This window comes from Gymnogyps californianus, chromosome 1, assembly GCF_018139145.2.
Source record: "Gymnogyps californianus isolate 813 chromosome 1, ASM1813914v2, whole genome shotgun sequence".
Lineage (NCBI taxonomy): Eukaryota > Metazoa > Chordata > Aves > Accipitriformes > Cathartidae > Gymnogyps > Gymnogyps californianus.
In genome coordinates this window covers 84,230,258-84,254,382 of record NC_059471.1, presented here as the reverse complement: position 1 = coordinate 84,254,382, position 24,125 = coordinate 84,230,258, and the positions used below count along the sequence as shown (strand labels likewise).

At 41.1% G+C, this 24,125-nt stretch overlaps 1 protein-coding gene across 1 annotated transcript; it reads right to left on the bottom strand.

Moving 5' to 3' along the window:
- Positions 1-50: 50 nt before the first annotated feature.
- ZRSR2 (zinc finger CCCH-type, RNA binding motif and serine/arginine rich 2) lies at positions 51-18,870 on the bottom strand. Its single transcript, XM_050915026.1, has 11 exons — positions 18,823-18,870; positions 16,759-16,838; positions 16,498-16,597; positions 16,098-16,206; positions 15,674-15,760; positions 13,400-13,438; positions 11,638-11,753; positions 8,519-8,732; positions 6,202-6,257; positions 5,922-6,031; positions 51-5,280 (listed from the first exon to the last, which is right to left on the bottom strand). Exons 1-11 carry the CDS (start codon positions 18,867-18,869, stop codon positions 4,799-4,801), a joined length of 1,440 nt encoding a protein of 479 aa, XP_050770983.1. The 5' UTR covers position 18,870; the 3' UTR covers positions 51-4,798.
- Positions 18,871-24,125: the final 5,255 nt, after the last annotated feature.

Sequence of the window (24,125 nt, the reverse complement as noted above, 5' to 3'; positions counted from 1 at the left end):
TATGTAATTAATTCTGGTGTTTGCAGACGAAAGAAGAGGCTACTCAGTGCTAGCTTAAAAAAAAGGGAAGTTTTATTACAGTGCTTAACCTGTTCTTGAGCACTTTTTATTAAAAAATGTGTGAGTATACTGTGTCCAAGATTAGTTATTTACATCCGTTTAAATTGTACAGAAAGCAATAAATTAGCAAGTTTTTGGAAGGCTTACCACATTAAACATGAAATTTATTAAAGTGGATGTTAAATTGGTGCGGTAGTGCCACTTCATTTGAAAATTAAAACAAACCACATGTTGAGAGAGGGTTCTGGATAATACAGACTGAATATTCAGTTCCTTACATGGGATTATGAGCAAGTCAATGCAACGTTCACAATCCTAGTCTCAACCAAAAATTTCTCAGATTAATCTGTTCTCCAGCTTTCTGAAAGAACTGAACTGGTTGATGTTATCAGCAAAAGCATAAGGAAAACTTACCATCTTAGGGCATTTCTTAAATCTAACATGAAATAAAGTTTTGTTTCTTAAGTTTCCTATCTTATGGGGAAGGGGCGGGGGGAAGCTAAAGAATCGATTAGAATTTCTGGATCGTTTAGGCAAGTGATTGTTGGCTCGAGTACCTTCAACTTCATCACTGAATCTTAAACCTGAAGAGGCCTTCCTAAACATCTGCTGTTCCTTTTGGGTTAATGCCATGATGATGGTTGCCCTGCGGCTGCCTTTGTTAAGTTACCATGTGCTGTGGGTTATGCTTGTATGGCTTGCTTCGGAATCTGTCTCATAGTTTACCAATGTGTAACTTGTCAATGTTGTATCTTTTTTTTAAATCAGAGATAGATACTGAATTCAGCTGATACATCAGCGCTGAATAGAAGGATATGTGGAATAGGGGTTTATTTTAATTACAGTGAACTTAGAGTGAAAGCAAAATCAGCTGCACTCTTCAGATGATGTAAGAAAGTAAATTAAGCTTTTAAGTTATTAACTAGCATAGACTTTCATGTTTTGTAAGAAATGCTGATCCAGGACAGGAAGTAATAGCATCTTTAAGCAGGCTCTTGTGTTTCTTTTGAAAAAACGTTACTTAGCACACAGGAATGTCACTAGTAAACTTCAGGGCAATTTCTGATACACTGAATGCAGTAATGCACAACTGTATCTGAGAAAGACATGCTATCATCAAAGGACATAAAGCTGAGAAGTTACTTGGGATGCATTTCAGACCATCTGCCCTATACGCAAGGGAAGGGCCAGAGAAGGAAGGCCTTTCCATGTGTGCTTGTTCCCCCACCGTAACAAAGGAAAGCCTTGCATTCAGCACACATGGACACGTGCTCCCCCTCCTCGCCCCCCTGCGATGGTGGTTAGCTACTCCGGACAGGCAGAAAGGGCAACCGCATGGAAGCAGCCGCCAGCCACAACTCGAGGGCATGCTGCTGCGAGGGGGCAAGCCCGGTTCCCCGATACCTAAATGCTGCTGGGCAGTAATACTTCTTGTGCCTACGGGAGTTCCCACCACGCTGTCATTACTCCCCTTCTGCCACTGGAAAAATGTGATCTTGCTGCCTGGCTCGGCTGTGTTCCCCCTCCCACAGGAGAAGGGTAGGAGCAGTGCCTGCTCCCCATCCTGACGGTGAAATGAGCTGTCTGGCAGGCCCTAACCAACTTCTCCCAGCTCTCTGTCAACGCCTGCTTTCATAATCGCTCTACAGCACCTCAGTGATTCCTTGCAGAATTCACAACTGAAAAAAAGCATTTTGAAAGCCGCTGCTTTTAAGCAGTCATTAAAAACAAAAGAAAACTTGGCCAATATTAATTTACTTTATAAGGTCCTTCTATGTGGAATACGCAGAATAACACGCAGTGAGAACAAGCTACTTCTTGCACATTTAAATCCTTTCTGTGTTCTTCTGGGGCTTCTCCCCTTTGGAAAAAGAAGAATTAAGCTTAACATTTAAAAACTTCTAGTCTCTTTGTCTCTTCAGAATAAATAGCTCACTCTGCTAATAAGGAAACACAAAACCATGCATGTAACACTACTTAAAATTATGAAGTAGGGAAACAATACTGAAATATATGAACTCTGAAGTTAGAAAACTGGTTGAACTCCAGGTTTCATGCTAACAAATGCAAACTAAATGTCAGATCTACAGCACTCAATTTCTGTGTAATCAACAGACTGCATGTGAAAGTGAATGATAATTAATTACAGCTACCAGTCCTACACTGCACAGGTACAGCCAGTAAGTTTGGGTCCAGACCTCAAGAAAAAAAAAGCTGAAGCTTCAGCCATTATAGTAGCAGAAATAAAGTATATTTAAATTTTTACATGCATCTCTGAGCAAGTCTTTTTTAATTATAAGAACTTTTTTTTAAAAAAATACAGCAGCTCAGCTTCCCAGATCCCATTACAAAACTGTGGGGACAAGGAGCCTAATTACCTGTGGAATTCTCACACGGGTCTTAGTTGGCACTTGGTTTCTAATCCTACAGAGGCCTGCTTTGCTTATTTCACCCGACTGGTCACAGGTTCCCACCACCCATTCCACCACTTCTGTTTGTTTTGAGCTCGGCAATTGATTTCGCTCAGATAATGCTCAGCAACAGCCTGCCGCATGACACAGGATGTACAACGTACTACAGATGGCATAAGTCAGCTCTTCCACCCGAGAGCCGTAACCAGCAGGCTAGTTCAGCAGCATGAGTCGTGGGACGCAAGGCAGCACCAGTGAAAGGAAGATGTTACTGGCCTGCTGGTGGTACCTCTCAGCAAGTAGGAAATGCCAGTTCAGTTCTGCTCCAGGGAACTGAACCAGAGTTTGCCACATTCTGCACAAGTGACCCAACTAGACAAGTGAGCATCTATGAAAAAATAGAAACCTTGGGGAAAATCTGTCTGTAAGTTCTAGTCTGAAAAAGATATGTTATGAGAAACTGGTGATCACAAATTTCTCAAATACAATTTAAAACTTAGTGCTGTCTATCCTTTGAAATATGCCTTTTAAACAAAGTTATTATTTCAAAAGTTATGCTACTAAATTACAGTTCCTACATCTGTTAATAACTAAAACATTTAATCAAATTAACTACGCTACAATTCTGCCTACAGTTATGACAATATATAGTGAAAGTCGGGTTTGAACTGAACATCAATATATAGCACTTTTGTTGTATTACTCCATATTGGACAACAGTTACACATGAAAGAAGGAAAATGTATAATCAGCATGCTAGGTGCAGTATGCATTTAGAAAAGCAAAAATATATATATTATATCCAGAAGCAATGTTCACTCACTCTTCACTATCCTGGGGGAAAAAAAAACATTCTTGCTGTGAGGAATGCTATCGTAAAGTTTGGATATCCAGATTTTCTACGGGAATTTATATTACATTGTTGGAGTCATAACGAGTATCTATTTGGGAGCACTTCACGTCTACTTTAGGCTTCTAACTTAGGTGGTCTGAACTGTACTCTAAAGGCAGGAACCCAAGTTCTTTGGAGAAGCTAAAGAGACAGAGGTATCTCTGCAGACCGTTCAGGGCACCTGCACCTTCAGTGCCACAAACTGCTTTCTCCAAGCGTCTAAGGACGCCTGCGTGCCCAAGTTAAATACCTGAAGTTAAGCAGTGTGAAGTACAGTCCATCTCACAGCACAAATCTTTCATTTAGAAGTGAAGAAATATTTGTAAGGATTTATCTAATTGCAGGTACTTTGCTAATATAGCTGTCATTTCAAAAAGGTTTTGTCCTGATAACTTCGTTTTTATGTACCCTACTCTCCACCTTGACCGTAGGGAAGCTAGGCAGTAGGGTGCCTCAAACTGTTTGTAAAATAAACGTAAGAAGGCTTTAATTCAAGTCCTCCTCTCCCAAAAACCTAAGGTATTGTTTCAGGTATAAAACCTTTCATTTCTTAGCCACACTGCAACCATCTTGAGCCTTCACAACTACATATGCGTCATTGGTGACCAGATGTCCGCTTTTCCACCACTCCATCACAGGTTAGGCAGGTTGTTTTCAACTACAAATGGTATGCAACCAAGAGCTATGCAAAATATTTTCTGTCCTTACTTGAGGATTACAAGTGCATGGTCTCCACTCTTACTTGGGGATTAAGGTACTGAATAAATTGATTGTTTTTCTGTGTGCTTCCTACTTCGTTTTAGCCTACTACAATCCCTACAGGCAATTAGCTCAGCAGCTCAGTCAGGGGAGACAGAAAAATCCAACACTTATGACCACAAAGCTCCTACTGGCAAGTATTGTACAATCAAACAGCGATGTCTTTTAGATCCCTTTTCTCCAACTCATAACATGATTATATTTACTTTGTCTAGAAAGAGATTTCCCATAAGCAGATGGAAAATATAAATGGCAGTCTTCTCTTCTACACAGACTTCAATTTGCAGTATGCTGTGGTGTGAATTTACAGCACACTGGCTGTTCTGTACTAACTCCTTACAGGGACAGTAAACACTTAACACACACATAACACGGAAATAAGCATATACCAAATAAGCTTTACTTCTCTTTCTATTTGTACTCGGTATGCATCCAGATGTTGCAGCAGTTCAGAGGGACAGAGTAGCTAGAGTACTTGACATTCACACCTTACATAGGCCTTAAACTTTTAATTTTCTGAAGCTTAGCACACAATAAACTAGGTTCCTTTATTAGGAAGAAACATTTTAATGTGCAAGAACACTTTATTTGAAACTCAAATATATCTGGTGCCCTATTGGAAAGATTTCTTTGTCAGCTCTATGTTTGATCAATTAGCAATTTCTAAAAGTAATTCTCACTTTGTTTTGGGAGTTTCACTATTTTTTCCTCTGCTGCTTGATCTCTTTTTACCCCTGCTCCTGGATCGAGAGGAACTCCGACTTCTGCTCCTACTGCGTGTTCGACTATGACTTCTGCTGCGACTGCGGCCTCTCCTCTTTCTCCCCCTGCTGCGAGACCTCCTCCTTTCTCGACTTCTTGACCTTCCAGAACGGCGCCTTCTCTTGTTTTTGCGGCGATTCTTTTTTCTCTCAGATTCTCCGTTTCTCCGGTAAGAATGATCTGGGCTTGGGCTGCCCCTTCTCCTTGACCGGCTGTAATAGTCATCACGATGGCTCGTTCTGTTTCTCCTTTCAGAGTTTTTAGACAGCTGATTAGTCCGTTCAGGAGAAATACGTATGTCTCTATTGGCCTCCCAAAACTCATTGTTTGGATTTTTGAATACGTGAAGAAAGTTGCAGTGTTTCCCTCTTGGACACTTCTGCCTTTCAAATAAGCCTGCAACAGATTAGGGTTTGCTTTTTTATGAACCAGACCTGTTAAATCTCTTTCTTCATTATGTACCTACTGGAAAGAAACTTAATAAACTGAATTTTGCTTCTTCAAACAGAAAAACATGCATCTGAACTCCTATCAATTTAATTCACACAAGATTAATTTTCAGTATGTACTTTTCTTGGAATTAACTTTTTAACAGCTATGAAGGTTTTAGCTGAAAACAATTTTCATAAATAATTTTACTACCTTAATCTAAGAATGCAAATATAGAGAAGTCAAATGTGATAGTTACTGCTAAGAACTCTTGATGGTTCAGAAACTGTGGTTGCTTTTTAAAGAGATAAATTAGTACTTCCTGTAGTTTCACCTTAAGATCATTATTTCCAAAGCTAGGATCCAAACTTTCTTTTCCAGTCCAAGGTAAATCCACTAGAACGATTCAGACACTTACGTGACATGGTATGAATATTCCCTTTCTTTCCTAGATCTACACAAGCAAGTTAGCATATTTGTCTTCCAAACAGAAATGAACTACAACATTAGGCAGATCTGAAAGCTACAGGCTAATTCCCTCTTTTTCACTCCCCTAAGTACTCTTTTAATAACACACATTCTCTTTTCCAAGTGTTTATGTGACTCACCACATATAGCAGTTTTCCACCTTGTCACAGGACAAAATTCACAATGAAGCTGTCGGCCTGCATACCATCGTCCACTGAATAGAGCAAGAGCTGCCTGACAGTCCTTCTCCCTTTAAAGAGTAAAAATGACATAGCATTACCATCATACAATCCTTTAAGATGTTACTTACCAATTTTAGGCTCCCATTACAGTATGAGAATGAATCACTTGGATTATACAGTGTTCATTACTGGACTTTGGAGTTTAGTTCTAAAACTTGTTAAGATTGCGAGTACTTACGACTGATACTGGACATACACATTTCCTCGCAGGTGAGGCTCATAGTTGCAACTGACCTAAGGGGATGGAAACATTAAGTTAGCGCAACGGAAGGTTTATGCTATACAGCAGCTCACGCATGCTGAGATGGCAGGCATTCTGATTTATAACAGCTCATCAATATGAACTTACATATGATTTTCTTGTGAACACTTAGTTTTAGCCAAAAAAAAAAAAAAAAAAAAGCAAGCCCTTCTGACTTAATGTTTGACTGTTTTCAGCATTATGCTTTGATTAACTCTGGGACCTCTGCTTCACTTAGTCCACAAGACAGCTTGTACTCAATTGTCTGGGCCAACCCTATTGTGCAACAGCCAAATCCTGCTCTGAAAACAATTAGTAGTATCCTCATGTGGTAATGTGGGATTCATTATGGTAAGAGAATCTTTAGAGCAATTTACCTTCACAGCATCCCTGTGAGATGAGGTAGAAAAACTGAAGTCACTAACTTTCACTGTACAGTTCTGAAACACCTTTTTTCATAATGATTTAGCATTCAAAGTCTATCTAAAGCTCTCAAAAATACACAATTTAACTCCCCAAAAGCTTGTTGCTAGTTACAAAAGATTCTGAGACGGGCAGGCCCAAGCAGGCTAGAACCCAGTTCTCCAGGGCAGAACTGTGAGCCCAGCCTCTTTTGCCCCCAGCCCTCTTCCAATATCCACACGAAATGAGGCAAGTGGCTCCCTTCATCACTGAACCCTGACTGACCCTCTAAGAATACCTCTCTGTGCACTGGATTAGGCAAGGGCTTCACAGAATAAGCAGTCGAACTATTTGAGATAAACAACGTCAACACAAGAACAAGTGAGAATGATTTTGCCATGGACATTTTTGGGTGGGAAAAGAAGTGTGTTCTGTCAGGATCTGCCAGATTCTGGAGTAGCTTCCCAGAAAGAACAGCAAGAGTAAAACCTTGGGCTGCATTGGAAAGGGAAGTCAGCTGGAAGAGAGGTGTGTATAATGTGATTCTCAATGGTAGCAGAGACTCAGCTCAATCACAGTTAAGATCCCTGCAGCCAACACGTAATTTCTAAGCATCTCTAATATAGTGAAAATGCCCATGAGAATCATATTACAGTTGCACAATTGCTTCAGAAGCTAAGAAATGCCACACTAAAAGCTCTTACCCCATTATTAGTCATAGGGACCCAAGTATGTGCAAGTTAGCACAGCTGCGTATAACAATGATACAAAGTCGAGGCTCTGAGTTTGATGGTAAGACAGCGTTTCAACCCACGCTCCATTGGGAATCTACATCCTGTCTTCTAGGATGGAGCACAGCTTGCTAATATCCTATGAGTCAAAATATGGAGGGGATACTCCTCCAAACAAGTGAAGGTTTCTTATAGCTCATTATACAACTATTGAAAATTCACTTTTTCTACTTTACTCTTGCTTGAAATGCTAATGCAGTCTCAGTTCTGAGGCAGCTGTCAGTAGATGGAAACAAAAAGAGAAAAGGCACTGCGTGCCTCCTGGTGACTGCAGGAAAACACTCAGGAATGGCAAGCAGAAAGGGATGCTGCAATAGGTTCTGCTACAAGGAGATTTCACCATCCAAGCTGCATATTTTGGGGCAGCATGGGACTGTTAACACACATCATTCATCTCCGAGGTCTCCATTTACAGGTCCCTCTTTTTCCCCCATAAGAAATCTAATATAAATACGAAAAATTCAGTACAGAACATTCAGTAAACCAAATGAACAAGTTAAGGATGGATGACAAATCTCAACACCTTTTCATAATTCCTCCTACTAAAATATCTACCACCTTTTCAGTTCATTGTAGTTTGATTTTATTTTATCCAACCAGTCCTAAAATGACATTGTTTGGGTATATACTCCAAATACATTTTATACCCCCACTATTTCATTCCTTAGGCACAAATACAATAGCCCAGATATATTTATATTGTCTAACAATGGTAGTGGACCCTCTGGGGCTTATCACAGGCTAAGTAAAAAAGGGACTGTGAGGTAAGTGGACTGTTGAGCAGTATGAATAACTTGCAATATAAAAGTGAAAGCTTTTATAACCGTTCACGGGAATGGGAGAGAAGATTCACCCAGAGTAAGACAATGCTGTGTAACAGCAGTGACAAGTTTACAGGTGACATTGGAGATGCACAGTTTGCTGTAAGGACACTGTATAGTTCTCTAATGTACGTGGGATTTAGCTAGGGCATGCTGGGCAGAATTCCTGTAAGGCTAGTAAAACAGAACTTACGTGGCATATGTTACATATTTAACAAGCTATTACACTTAGATGCATACCTTGAATTGAACCACCTTCCCCACGTTCTGAAACTCGGGGAGCACATCCTCGTAGAACTCCAGGAACTGCTGGTAGGTCTCTTCGTCACTGTACTCGAGACTCGCGTCTGTGTCATAGTCATCTCTCCGGCACTGCTCCATGCCAAAAGTAATGAACATCCCTCGGACCAGTAGTGTCTTACTAGATGTTGGATAGTTATGCTTGCGAGAACACCTGGACATTTGTAGTGAAGAAAGAGAAGTGAAAAGATCACTACTTTCAGCAGAAGATGCACTTGTTGAAACTTCAAACACTTGCCATTTTAAGTAACAGTTATTACAAAAGAAAATCCATTAGTGGAAGATCAACATATTTCAATTATTAAATCTTTTGGAAGTGAATTTGTGTATAATCTTAATGCTTTCTGCCATGCATAAATACGTTCTTGCTTAAAAAAGCACGTCTGCAAAAGCTATAGATACCAGTAACATAATAAGAGCTAAAGTAATTTCTTTTAGGCTACTAGGGTTAAATGTGTTCCCCATTTCTGAAGGGCTTTACAGAAAGACTACTGACAATGTTTTAAAACATTTTAAAGCAAGTCCCTGCTCTTCTTTTTGCAAACTGAACGACTTTTACTGAAGTTGTTCGAGATTGGTATTTTTCCACTTCTAAAAAAAATGATTCTTCTAAGTAAGTCTTATCTTAATCTGCATCTTCTTGGCAGCCGTAAAAGTATTGGATCTCCCTCACCATCCATCATATTCAGGCTACCTCCCTCACATGCTGAAATACAGTTCTCCCCTACGAACCTTCAGGTTCAGTAAGAACATAGATGTTAGCCTGCATGTTTATTTCACTGTGCTTTATGATCTCCATTTCTAACACTTCCCCGAGCAACTGGGTCATGCACTCTCCAACACGTTTCTCCTTTTCATGACACGATCAGAAAAACAGTCAGACTAGTCTACTGTCTTTATCTAGCACTGGCAAAGCACAGACAAATTGGAGGGAGATCAAGTCTCGAAACGGGCAATTACAACCAAAACTTCAGATAGGAAGCTTCTTTCCGCATCCAGTCAGTCAGAAATTGACTCTCACTTTCTGGTTGACACCTTAGACTTCAAAAAACAAACACCAAAAAAACCCCAAACCCAAAACCCAAAACTCGAAACCAAAACTAAAACCGGAGACAATTAATTTGGTTTTTTGGTTTTTTTGTTTTTTTTTTGTTTTTGTTTTTTTTTTTTTTTACATTTTAGAAGCTGCGTCCTTTCACTGTTCTATTTGAATGATAGAACTCAAAATATTATACCCAATCAATATTGTCTGTACACAAAATGAATATAGCACATGACAGAACAAAAGGCACCCCAAGGAAAATGAACGACCCAAAATCCAGTATTACTACAAAATATTGGGGTTTGAATTTCTGGGGAAATTAGTAACGGTGAACTCTGCCAGTTTTAGCTTCTTCAAGACATAGTGAGCTTTGACAAGATTCAACCATTATTTTATTGATAACATTGGCTCTCAATTTTTCACCATTGCGGTCCATTTCAGCTTCCAACCCATTCTTCCAGTCCTTATCCTAGCTGTATCTCAGTCCTTCAACTTATGGTCAACACCAGAGATTAAAATGACCAGAATGTGAAGGAAGCAAGTATGTGAGGAGGAGGAAGGAAGATGAAGGAGAGGTAGCTGAGCTCAACAACTATAGGTGAGAGAAGAAGGGCAGCATATGATGTTTCTCAGTATTTATTTATTTACCAAGGCTATTCATAGTTCAAAGCAAAACTGATTTTTATGCAATCCATAATTAATCCAAGGAGGTTACCTCCATTAAATACCACTGAAACAAAAATACTGCAAAGATTACAAAGAACTAAACACTTGAAAACCAAAAATGCTGTCTGCAGTGAAATAGCTGGCCAAAGTTTTATTTAGGAATTCAACGCATATTTCAGAATAGAAAAAAGATGTGAACTTGAAGTTTCCATAGAGCTGAATTATCACATAATTATCCACAATATACATCACACTAAAACAAATTACTTCTAGGATAAAGAAAACTACAATAGCTGGACCACACACATTTCAGTGATACAAGTTAGTAAAATAGCCGTATTAGTTTATGCTGAAGATTCATTTAATAAATATCAGAGTCCTTCCCTGCTGAGCTATTGTTCCTCCTTAACACACACAAAAATTCAGGGATTTTCTAGCCAGATGCTGCATTTGGGTCATCATCTTTAATGGTCACCGATGAATCTGTACTCCATGAACCCATTTATACTTTTGGCTTCCTCTATGTCCCCTGGCAACAAGTTTTGCCATTTGTTTCATATGAGAAAGTACTTTTTTTTTTTTTTTTTTTTAAAGCTGGTAAACACTCAGGGACACCTAATTAAACTGTTTCATAATAAAAGCAAATAATCCTTCCCATCCTACTCATGAGTTCAATGTTCATCTACCACAGCCCTCTTCCATCACCTCTTTGAAAGCGGAGTCTAGACTAGTTAGCCACTCCTCCTACAGAAGCTGTTCCTCATCTCTGATCATCTTGTTGTCCTTCTCTCTTCTTGCCTTTTACTATACTTCCCTTCTGAGATAGGGCACCCGTAACAGTATACAAGAATCAAGAATGAATGTATCATGCATTTAAACAGTACACAAACAGGAGAATTCTGGAAGCTACACAACAGCTTTCCCAACTGTGCAGATGTACCTTAACTTGCTTTAGTCCATTTGAGATTTATTTTTCAGACAATGCGGCATATGCAAATTAGACAAGATAAAAAACCAACATCTGACATATCAGGCCTGTGCTAATAAGAGAAATCACATATATTCTGTCTGAATATATCTGTGCATGTGTCAGAGCTATGGAAAAGTCAGTTTGACCGATGTAACCAGAATGCACCATCAATAATATGCCATAACAATAAATAGTTCAATTCCAGCCAGGCAACGCTTTTGCTCTCAATGTCTAGTTCCATCATGAATAACAGAACCACATCCAAATACGTGAAAGTAATTTATATAGCAATTTTTCTTCAGTTTGCATATGACCTAATGAAGTTGCTTCCTCTTCATCTCTCCAAAACACTTCTATGCTGGTAAATATTCAATTGATTACCTGTCTCCAAATCGGCAGGAACCTGTTTTAATATAGAAGGGGCAATTCGCTCTATCCTTCTCTGTTCCTATATTCTCTGGGGGCTCTGGGTTATGCCAGGTCACACCATTCTCCAGCTGTGGAAAAAACATTAAAATACACAGAAGTTAGAAAAAAAATAAAGAAATGTAATGTCAAAAATAAAACTACCAATTAAATCAACATGCAATTATGAGCACTGTGTTACTACAAGGCAAGCTGAATCTATTTTAAGCATTGTTTTACAAAGCCGCTCAGTGCCCTGGGTCTCTGGTGATGGAAGCCTCTTTTCCTGATAATTGTTCAATTTCAAGAACAAGTCTATATTCATGATTTCTTTTTAACAAAAAAATCACTAAACTGGATGTTTTCTTTTGCTAAAGGAAAAGCTTAAGAGTTTATAACCAAAAGAGCTGCAATATATTTGCTCCTCAAGCAGCAATTTCATTGGTTATCCATGAGAATTACAAATATTGGGACAGGTTCTTTCCATTCAGCTAAGCCCATTACCTATTTCACTCCAGGATCCGCTGAGCAGCACTTTATACGCCTGGCAGATAGAAAGCTAGGACTATTTACTTATTTGTCTCTGCAACAGCTCAAAGCTCAGTAAGGTTATCATTATCGCTTTTTATGCAGCTAGAAAAGGCTAAAATAAAAGTAACTTGCCAAAGGCCAGAATTAAAAAAAAATTAAATTCATAGTTAGCACTGGAAGTAAAAGCCTCCATACTGATCATCTTGGGCCATTAAGATTTCTGTAATTCAAAATGGGATTATCATGTTGCAAGCCTTGACTGACTACAAACAAAACAAACATCTTAGAAAGGAAATTTTCATTTTGTTAACCAGAAGATCTGTAAAGCTGACTAGCCTAAGTTCTCGTTTTAAATCAACTGAAAACTCCGTTTATTTACATCTTGAGCTCTGGGCAAGTAGTAGTTCGGAGCATTTTTCTACCTACATTATGAAATAGAGTTAGATTCCTTACCTAAAGAACTGTTTAAACATAATTTGGAACTGAATGCAACTCCGATGCAGCTATGGCAATCAACATACAATGGGTTAACTAGATTAAAACTTAATTTTCAGATTCATGCAATGGTTTAAGCAGAGCAAGAATCTTCACAAGTTTAACCATATGACAGGGATAAAAAGCCAAATTATTCTTTAAGGCAATAGGAAAGATTGAATTCATCTTCTCTAAGATTCAGATGAAAACTGCAGTTTTCTTTACTACACACTGCCAGCTTGAGATCCATGCTCTCCTAGGCACCCGTGCAGTCAGCGTCTCCCGCCCCCACCTTTTTTTTTTCCTTAAGGATCTGTGCCCTCCTCTACTGCTGAATCCTTTTATTTAGAGCGTGCCATCTGCTTAAAAAGACAAGTTTGTCTTGCCACCCAGAAGGACTGACAGATTTGTTTAGAATTCTAATTCACAAATAAACCATCATGCATAGTGTTTTTTTAACAGTGCACAGCAGTATTTCCAGATTCATTTTGACTCAGATCTCCTGAACAGGACTGAGCATGCACAACTGCACTACCACCAACCAGCCAGAAATATGCTTTATTATGTTCCACCCAGTAAATAATTGTTTACAGCTGCTCATGCAAGCCACCACATATTAAATTTATTCAGGCCATTAGGTTCTTGAGAGCAGATGGACAACATGCTAGAAGGCAAACACCGGATGGCAATTAAATTACTTTTCAGTTCTTCTTCAAAAAGTCTCTGAGCATACCTGGCTTTCAGCTTGATCCAACATCCTCTGCACAGCTGCCTATAAATGGTGCAAACACAGGACTAGTGAAAACCCTGAGGACACGCAAAACATCTGGTTTCTTTAGTTAAGAACCTAATTTACAACACTCAATGATTATGCATTATAAAAGTTTGATGGGGTTTGTTTTGAAAACAGAAGTTTTACTTTTGCTCTGTAGCAATTCATGTACTACAAAGCTGTTAAAGGATACATCAGACAAGACCCTCATGTAGACGACTTTCTAATCTAAATGCTAGACAACTTAAAAAATTTCATTTTCTTCTTTTTTAAAACTATCACTGAACTACTGAATACTTAAATATATCTCCTGCTTTAGTACTCAGTCTGGTTACAGTTAAGTTCATAATCATTTAGTTGCACTAAACTTTTTAACCTAGAACAATCTATATAACACACAGAAAAACACATTGCTTAGTGAACCTCTGTTAAAGCAAAACATGTAACTGTTAAGAAACTTCAGTAAGTTTCTTAAGTTCACTGTATCTAGCCTTCCAAATACAGGAAAACAATGAGGATATTCTTCCCCTTCCTCCTTCTAAGTGGGCTGAACAAAATGATAAAGTCACTCTCCAAAACTTGCTGGAAATTAGTTCTAACAAATTATTCTAGGACAGAGAAAAAAGACATTTAAACATAACCAATACAAGAAAATATGCTAGCATTGTTCTAATTGGGAAGAGAATTAATTAAATTAAAAAAGAGGAAGTGCAAATAAAAATAAAAAAAGGCAATCCAAGATGAGGACCCAGACAGCATCTCATACTAATCATCAAGTATGTCAGATATTATCCACCCTATTAAAGAAAAACAAAACAAAACAAACAACAACAAAAAAAAACCCCAAACCCCACCAAACCAGAAAATCTATTTTCTCATCGGGGGGGGGGGGGGGGGGGGGGGGGGGGGGGATGTTTTTAAATCAGTAAGTCAGAATTTGAATAAAATGCTGTTTCAAGAGACACACCAAATCAATTGAACAACTTTCTGCTGCTGAAATGGGTGGCTCCACTCCCAGCAGGGTACTCAGTTTCCCTCTGGGTGCCTGTCAATGCCCTCTATGAGCCAATTTAACTCACTAAACCAGTAAAATAGTAACCCAGAAAAAACCAAACCAAACCAACCAACATCCAAACAAAAAAGAAAGCGGCTTCCATCTAGTTCAGGGAACCAAATTAGCCCACGGAGGGCTTTAGCAAACCCAGACACAAGGAGAGGGAAGGAGGAAAATCCTGCTGTTACCATGGTTCAACTCTCTTGGAACTACCTCTCAACCTTAAATAAAGGACGCAACCATCATTTTCTCTCCCTACTCTGCAAAGAGAGAAATGGACACTTTAACACAAAAGGAAGTAAGACAGGAAATACAACAACTGCTGTTCTTTTTCATTCCTCATGCAAGTGTTGCATAACCAGCGACACAACTGACTATTAAATGCAGGAGACAATACTGTTTGCGCATGTCTCTTCTCCTGCTGTGGCTACCAGACACAGTAGCAACACCTCCCAGTGAAATGACTGGAATCTTTTGTGATTGTGGAGAAGCTAAAATGACCGGATCCTAGAAAGCTGCAATCACCCTTTACTGGCGATAGGCCAGTCCTGACGTTGGATTTCTGTACAGGACATCTTACATCCAGGTCATTCAACTTCTAAAACTTAAGAAGAATGTATCATTAACAGAAATGTTATCAATGACTAGTATCTTCAGTATCATTTTTTTCTCCACCTAAGGAGCTCTGAAAAAAAGATACGTCCTGTTGGATGAGTCAGGTAAAGAAGAGCTGTAATGTATCTTTTGATTAAGAACTGTGTTAAGGAACAGCAGCAATGTAATTCCATATTCCATATCCTCATTGGGCATTTTCTTCAACACTGACTGTGTTCAACTGGGACATTAAGTAAGGATTATCTTTAATGCATGACGCAAAAAGTGCACATATCAGAACCTGCATTCACAGCGTGCCTTTGTATTTAACTGATGTAAAATATCACATACTATGAACAACCAGATGCGTTAAAACTAGTTACCCTTCTAGGTATATGGATTCACTAGATCCTCTTTGACAGTGAATAATAGTTTCAGGAATTTAGACAGAATGGAGAGAAGAAGTAACTAACACATTTATACGTTTGCTAATTAGAATAAAATCCCTCTTCAACATGCATAGACTGTTGCATCTGATAATGTAAGAGGATATGTAACATGTTTATCCTCCCACTGCCAGGAATCACCTCTCTCTCTCTCTTCTCCTGTTGCTTCTGCTGTGCCACTTCTCTCTCTTTTCTTTGCTGCTCTTCCCATTCTTCTTTGATCTTCCTCTTTATGATAAAAAAATATTTTAAAAAATTATTTAAGGAAACAAATGCTTTATAATCAGTCAAATTCAAAACTAGCATGTTGTATTACAACTCCTTGACCATTAAGTTTTCATCCAGTCATAAGCAACTAAATCTCTGGACAAAAACCCATTTAAAGAGTCTTTTTTTTTTTTTTTTTCCTTTTTAATTTTGCTCTTCTAGAATGGAAGAAAGAAGAGCTTACACTTTCAAACATATCAACATCAAGAAAACTGGGTCCACTACAGAACAGTAAAAGATACTACACTAAGTCTACCTTATTGCCAGACACAACTGTAACACTCAGTTTATACATCACCTCTTCTTCTTCTTGACGTTTTCTTGCAGCCTCTTCTTTTTCTTTCTTAAGCTTGAACTCTTCTTGGGCCTTTTCTTCTCTCAGCAACCATTGCTCATGTAGTTTTTGTCTACCAAGGAAACCAGATACCACTTAGACAAAATTTAATGACTACAAACAACTGATGCAATTGTCACGCATACAACTGAAATTTATTAGTTCAGCAAGAACTACAGCTTATCTAATCTTCTTTAAAAGAGAAAATTCCATAGGAATCATTCAGGCTTTAGAGAAAAACTGTAGCCTAAAATATACAAAAAGGATTCCATTTTACAGAATACATTGAAACTTTTCGAAGTATCAAAATGGAATTGACTACAAATGTATCTACTGCATATATGCCATTTTCTACATTTTTCACCTTTCTGCCTCAAGTTTTTTTTCTTCTTCTTCTTCCTCCTCCTCTTCTTCCAGTTCCTCCTCTTCCTCCTCAGACACTGATTCATCTTTTTCTGTAGCTTCTGAAAAAAAACACAAAACAATGCATCTAAATAACTGGATGTTATAGTCAGCAAAGATACACAAAATTATATGCTTTTAAGAAAGGAAAAAAAAAAAGAAAGAAAAAAAGAAAAAGAACCACTACTAGTTCCACTGACAATACAAAACACTTCACAGTTACCTGAGTCTCTTAGTTTGGCAAGCGCCTGCCGCTTTTTTTTTCGCTTTTCTTTCTTCAGAATAGCTCTGTATTTTTGATGGCTGAAGATGAGAGAATATTATTTACGTCAAAACAGCCAAACAAAGGATTTTTACTGTCATACATGCACTCAATTTACGTCAGCAGTACAAAACCCCACAAACTGCAAAATTAACAGCTATTCATATGAAACAGTAACTCTACAGGGACATCTGACATGACAATGAAATCTGTACCTATGCTGTTAGAGCTGCGTGTGGACAGCAGCAACGATCACATTCGGACACAACACACAGGGTCTCATCCTTCTGGAGCTCTGCAGTACTTGACGTTATCACCAACTCCATGAAATCTCCCTTAGTTCCTGAAACCTGGTCACTAGGTAAGATTAGGGAGAAAAATTTGGGGATCTCCTACCCTATAATTCTGGCACACCTTTCAGCACATTCTAGTCTTCCTCTCTTTTACAGGGTATGAAATTTTAAGTACCTTCTCTTCTCCCTTGATATTCTCTACAGGCAGCAGTATTAATGTATAGATAACAAAAGCACATTTAACAACCACCACAGATAATCTCAGGTCTAGTCTTCTGCTACTGAAGCTTGGCCAGACTCATCCTTGCTTGTCTGACAGCTCTGCAAGGCTGCCTACAAACAGCACCATGCTTTCATTATGGTTAAAAACCCTTTAAGTATCTGAAAGCCTTTTCATATCAACCACTTTTCTCTCATTTTTCATTCCAGCTCTCTTCTTTCTAGCCAGTTCATAATGGAAAAATAGGAGCGAGGGATGATCTTCAACTCTTGTCAGAATGCCGTGCCAAATATTGGCGGGAGATCAAAATCTTCCCGTTTTGGAGTATGTAATTTTAAAAGATTCCATAGGTATAACTCAGACAGCCAAAACCTCACCGGCATCTCTAACCTTTCCGTTCAGGATTACTCACAACCTCACCATCTGCACACCTGTGCATGCCACCAATAAGACTGTGGCGGTTATCCCTGCAGCAGAGCACTTGCCCTCAAAGACCAATGCCCGACTGCGTGCAATGCCCACACCTTAGCCTTCTACCTTTGATCAAGCAAGCCTAGCGACTCCTCCTGCAATATCACCTGCCTGAAACGAATCTCATCCGCTCAGCAGGTGCCTAGGGCTGACAAGCAAGGATACCTCCTTCCCAGTTCCCAGGCTTTCTCAGGTGCTCTTGAAGCCCGAGGAAGGGAGAGAGAGCGAGCAACAGCCCTCCCTCCCAGGCCACAGCAGCACATGAGGAGGTGGGCAAACAGCTGAAGTGCGAGGAGCAGCGGCGCCCCAGCCACTTCAGGGCTGGGGCTCGCTTGCCCCTCCAGCCACACGGCACCGTGTGGCCACAAGGCCACTCCAGCAACCGCGGAGCGTCGGTGCTTGCAAAGACTTGGAGACCCGGACCGAGGATCCCGTCATCTGCGGAGAGGGACGGACGGGGCTCAGCCCAGGCACGCACACGCCGGCTGCCTCCCCGCGCCGCGGCCGTCGCCGACCCTCACACCGCCCCACGGCCGCCGCTTCCCCCGGGCGTGGGCCGTTGACCCCCGCCCCGCCAGCAGCGCGGGCAGGCGGGCGGCAGCGGCGGCCGCCGAGCGCGGTCGGCCGGGATGCAGCAGCGCCGGCTCCCCCCGCCGCCGGGCCGGGCGGCGGCCCCGCCAGCGCTGAGCGCCCCGCGCCGCTGCGGCCCCCCCCGCCCCGCTTCCGGCCCCGCCCCCTGGGCGCCCCCCGCAGCCCCGCTCGCCGCCCCCCAGTGCCAGGCCGCGCTCCCAACCGCGGCCGCCGGTTACCCCCCCCGCCCCCGCGCGCGGCGGCGGCGGCGGCCGGTCGGCCATGGCCGCTGCCGCACGTAGCTGCGCCACTCCCAGGCCCGGCCGCGAGGCGGCCTCAGCCGCGGCCGCCGTGCGGCCGGGTGGTCTCGGCCAGGGCTGGGCCGTGACCCTCCTCGGGGATCCCCGGGCCCTTCCCCTTCCCCCTGGAGGCGGCGCGGAGGCCCGGCACCGGCACCAGCCTCGGCCTCACCTCAACTTCCCCAGAGGGGACTCGGGCAGCAACATGGGCGCCGCCATCTTGCGTTACCAAGGGGATGTCACGTGACCCCGGGGCGGAAGGGCGCAAAATCCCTTCCGGCAGCTCGAGCGGGAGAGCGGCGGGTAGGCGGTGCGCGCGCGCGCGCGCGCACTGGGCGGCTTGTGGGCAGCCGGGCTCTCTGGCCGCATCGCGAAGGGCGGCGGGGGCGGCTGGGCCCCGGTCCCGGTCCCGGTCCCGGAGACGGGCAGGGGGGTGGGCAGCGCAGTAACCGGCATGGGACGGTTACGGGGCTGGGTCGTTCGGTCGGGGCGGGCAGGGGCATCTGCCGTCCCTAGGCGGCCAGGGCCGCGTCGCTGAGGAGAGTGCTGGGAGACAACAGGGGCTGATGGTTTCGGGTCGTGTTTTTCCAGCCGCTCTTCAGCTGGTCGTAGTAACCATCTGACGCTGCAGCTCTGGCCAGCTGGGTAGTGAATGCAGGGGAAAAGAAAACTAGCTTTGGGTGATTACATGTCACTGACGAGTACAGCTGCTTTCAGCATGCTTATACGCTGTCAGAGCTAACTTTGCAAAATTCGGAAAACAAGACCAGAGCTATTCACATCCTAGAAGATGAGATGGTGTTTGTTATTCCTCCTGTCAAAAGCATTTAGGATTCAGTGAATGCACGGAAAAGTAGCATTTTAAATTCCAATTTACTAAACTCTCTTTAAAAACCAGAAAAGATTCAGTCCACTGAATCTTTCATTGTGATTATCTATAATTTTCCCAGCCCTGTTGAGTAAAGCAGTGCACGTAGTGCAGAGTGCAACAGCTAGCCTGGTTTTTTTTGGCACATGGCAGTGTCTGTGCTATGCGGATGCTCCCCAGCTGTAGTAACTAGCTGCTGACAGCTTGTGCTCTGTAAGTTGTGTCGGTTACTTTGTGAAATATGTGTGGAAACATGAGGTGTATGGTGCCTGCCAGGAGGCAAGCTTCTGGTGTGTCTCTTGGCTGCTGTGAACATGGGCGATGGATGGCTGCCCTGGCCTACAGCCTTTCAAAGAGTTGAGGGAAGTCACAGCTCCAGTGTAGCAGGGGCACACTGGACCGGTATATTGATGAATTTAACTGACACTGTTGATATATTCTCATCATCATTTCTGAAGCATACTACCTGTCTTGATTATAAACATATTTCATGGCAGGAAATGAGTTACAATGCACAGACCGTCATGGATATGATGGGTCGAAATATGCAAGTTGTCAGTAATCAATTCCTCAGTGACATGCATTATAGATTGCAGCCTTCGGAGGCAATGAATTTGTAGGTTTTATTTGGGCATGTTTTGCACAGCCCTTAATAATGTACATTGTTGATTAAGATCTAAATTATTGTCATAAACCACAATGTAGGAGCTTACTTCATATATCCTAGAGGTAGTATATTGCATAAATAGTCTGAGCTGCTGGCAGTGAAGCATACCAGAGCAGGCTTTGTCAAAATCAGAGTAATTGTGCTGTTTATTAACAGCATAATGAGTATCCTCTTATTTATTCTGAAGCTCAGTGAAGTTATTCAAAGCAAGCATGTGACTGCTATAGTCAGCAGCTACGTTTGCTATTTGACCAATGAATATTCAGACCATGACCTCTGCTATTTCTTAACCATGTTTCAGATTCTAGACTGTCTTTTAAAATGAAGGAGTTGACATCACTGTTATTGTTTGCTTGTGCAGAACATACGTGTAAAATAACACATAATTTGCTGCTTCTTAGATACAGAAGATGGCAGTATTGTGCATTTTACAACTGATGAACCATTGACACCCATGAAAGTTTTGAAAAAACACAACCAAAGGTGTTTCATAAATCTTATTTCATTAAGGAATTACAACTATAACTTTTCATCCTCCTTTCAACAGAGCAAGTGCCGTAACCATAACCTTCCTTTAAACTATCTATAAGTCAAAACTGAGAAATTCAATCATTTCTTTCATTAGTATGCTACATTTCATTATGGCATTTTCCCAATATACTTGGGGAAAGAACCATCTTAAGCTTATATATTTCAGTAGTGAAAAGGAGGATCTCTTTATAAGAAAACACAAAATACATCAGCTATTACAGATATTCATAATGATTCTGGAAAAAGCTGTCATGCCTCTTTGAAACAGGAATACAATAATTGCGTTTTTCTCCATTTTGTTTATTCTTACTAATTTATACACATAATAGCAGCTTGATATTCAAGTACAGGTGCAGAATTCCATACAATTTAATTGATATAGTGTCAGAAAGAAACAAATACGGCCATTCCAGGCAAGAGCCATTCACATATCCAAAGTAATGTAGCATTGTGGTCAGTAGTTGTTAGACCTTACGTTGGGATTATAGACCACAGGTCTTTTCAAGCATAGTTTATTTTTGTTGAAACCTTCAAGAAGTTTGTGGAACTCACTCTTCCATGTTTCCGAAAGAAAAATATACCTGCATGGTATGGTACTATGTGAACCCCATCACGGGTGCACTGATTATGCTTCACAGAGTAGCACAGAACAGAGAAACTTTTCTCCTACAACTTGAAGTTACATGCCATATTGCATTATAAATCTCTGTACGTCTTCTAAGATCTAGGCACAGAACTATGCATGCACAGTAGACCAGCTCTGAGCAAGAGTACAGGTACTCCGTTTAGCACGCATTTGCACTTCGTTTCCACGTGGTTCTTCTGGTTTCCATTTCTCTCGTATTTCCTACCATTATGGACTGACATAAGCAGATAAGAAGTGTTCACTCTTTTTGTTGGATGCCCAAGCCCTGTGTGGAAAAAAAGAAGATACATTTTATAAGCATACAGACTATCTAAAAGTTGTCCTCATCATAATTTTTGCCATATGCTCCAGTAGAAGAGTGGTACATTCCCTCATGGAATTATACAGCTTTTATTTTCCTGGCTGAAGAAAATGGACATAAGAGAACACGTGGGAAATGGCAGTAAATCACTAGCCTGGATTTGGTCGATTCAAAAAATATATGTTGACTAGGAGACATTCAGGAAGTGTGGGTTTGAGATGGGAAGTGGTCAGTTTTCATTGATGCTTCAGGACTGTAGGTTGTGCTATAAACTTCATAGTGAAGTGGCGGCGGCAGCAGCATCCTTCACCACCCCCTCTACGCTGGACGTTTCTGTTTGTTCATTCTCAGTGCTGGCCCCGTTGTGGGCGATCCTTGGTACTTTCCACTGCGAAGTGCACGTTTCAAGGCAATATATGCGAACTCTAGAGAGCGCATCCTTCCCTCACCTGCTGCCTAATGGCTACGCTACTGTCTCAAGGGGTAAACGATTTCTCACATACTGTCTGCTTCTGTGAGCACTGATAAAAACTCTGTGACAATGTAAGTCACTTTTGCATTATTACAATGATGACAGTGGTGGCGGTCCTTATTCAACACCCTGTTCCCCCAAAAGTTACTGGAAAAACTCCCATTTAATGAGACTTAGGCTGGACCTGTATCAGCCAGCCTGGTCTGTTGGATGATACTGACATTCACCAAGATCCTAATCTCGTCGACTTCAGAAGTCTGCAAAAGACGTGCAGCGTTCATCGTTTCCATTGCACCCGGGGAACTGCAAAGCACTGTGTACAATTAGATCTGCAGTTCTCCAGGTACATTTCCATGAGTGACTAATGCTGACAGGAGCACATTGACTCTTTCCTCATAAGAGTTGAACACAACTCCTTAAGACTAAAGATTAACTTCCTCAGAGTTTAAAACTGTTAATTTGTCAAATTTGAAAACTGAGGTTAAGTTTGGCCATAGCTGTTAATTAACTTATATGATAGCTATCGATATTTTACTTTCCTGGGATTTTCCATCTCAAAGACATTGAAAGAAGCAGAAAAGTACATTGCTAATCACATCGAGAAGATGGAAGGGTTTTGGTTTTTTTACGAAGTCATATGCTTTCTTGAAATTTCAGTCCTCTCCTGATTTGTTTGGAAGTCCAAATTATGGTATACTGTTAAGTATATACATACAGATAATACACGAACTTCTGGAGTTCACAAGCACTGAAAAAAATTATAGAGATACTGTTATTTTCAACCAGGCAGACAAATTCATTTAGTACAAGAAGAGAGATAGTTCTTTGCACTAGTTCAATGATATTTCTGAGATGTAGATCGTGCATGAGATTCTGCATGGCTATGACCTGTAGCTCAACAGTATTTAGGAAAAAAAAGTTACTATAAAAGAGGATCTATTTAAAAATTTAATACCTCACAGAGTACCGAATTAAAAACATACCTTGCATATGTGTACGTAGATTGTCATTCGTTCAAGCAAACTGATGCCTGACTGATTAATCAGTGGCAAACAAGCGCAGACATGCTTAAACAGTGCTACATATCTGGCCAACATGGGAGAAAAGAGGCTGGGCAGAATGTTATCCACGCATGTAGATTTCTTACAGAGATACGAAGTGGCAGAATGTCTGTCTTTTTAGATGATGCTGATATACTCCATTTGTAACCTGAGAAGTTACAGTGCTTTTTAAGACAGTATTTAAAAATGTCATTGATTTGAAGAAAAGTTAGCTTTCTACTAACACCTGGTCTAGGCTTGCTTGTCCACCTGGCTTGTTTAAAAAACATACTGGCTTTGGAAAAAGATTTATACATGTGCAGCAATCAGTTGCTTGTGTGCAGTGCTCTGTGCATATACAACCGGCTAAACACACGGGCAGTCAGCTGGATGGATTTGGCATGCATCCAGGTTGCCATGCACGTATATATCAACTGCACGATGCTCCCCCTGTGAGCTCTGAGCTGGGGTGTTTATCACACTGCTGCTTCTCCTGGCCTCCTCCCCTCTCCGCTGGAAAAAAATCATTTATCTTGCTGCTTGCCAGCTAGACAAATTGGGGAAAATCAGCCATCCTGGCTGGAAGTCAGCAGCCCTGATCAGGGAATCCAGTCATGTCCTCTGAGGTGGTTCCTGCTGGGCATCGTGTGCCTTCAGTGTACTTTGACACCGGCTCCATGTGATTCTGAGGGAAAGAACTGATTTACAGTGGTTTACAGCGGGAGAAGTGGTGGTGCTGCGTATCGACGCTCAGTTCCGTTTGCCTTTTGGCAGCAGGGAAACAACGGTTGGCTTTTCCGCTCTCTTCCTAAGTTCTCCACTATTTTCCCCAAAGGAACAAAAAAGTTCAAATGCTCATTATTGAAACAACACGCATGAATTTAGCATGAAACCGATTATATTCACGTTCTTTAAAGATTTTTTTAAATTACAGATTGTACAGAAAACTG

Coding starts and splice junctions, on each gene's coding strand:
- ZRSR2 (XM_050915026.1), bottom strand. CDS start 18,869: ATGGCGGCGCCCATGTTGCTGCCCGAGTCCCCTCTGGGGAAGTTGAG. Junction 16,839..18,822: donor TCCCCTCTGGGGAAGTTGAG/GTGAGGCCGAGG, acceptor TCTCATCTTCAG/CCATCAAAAATACAGAGCTA. Junction 8,733..11,637: donor TCCTGCCGATTTGGAGACAG/GTAATCAATTGA, acceptor ACAAATGTCCAG/GTGTTCTCGCAAGCATAACT.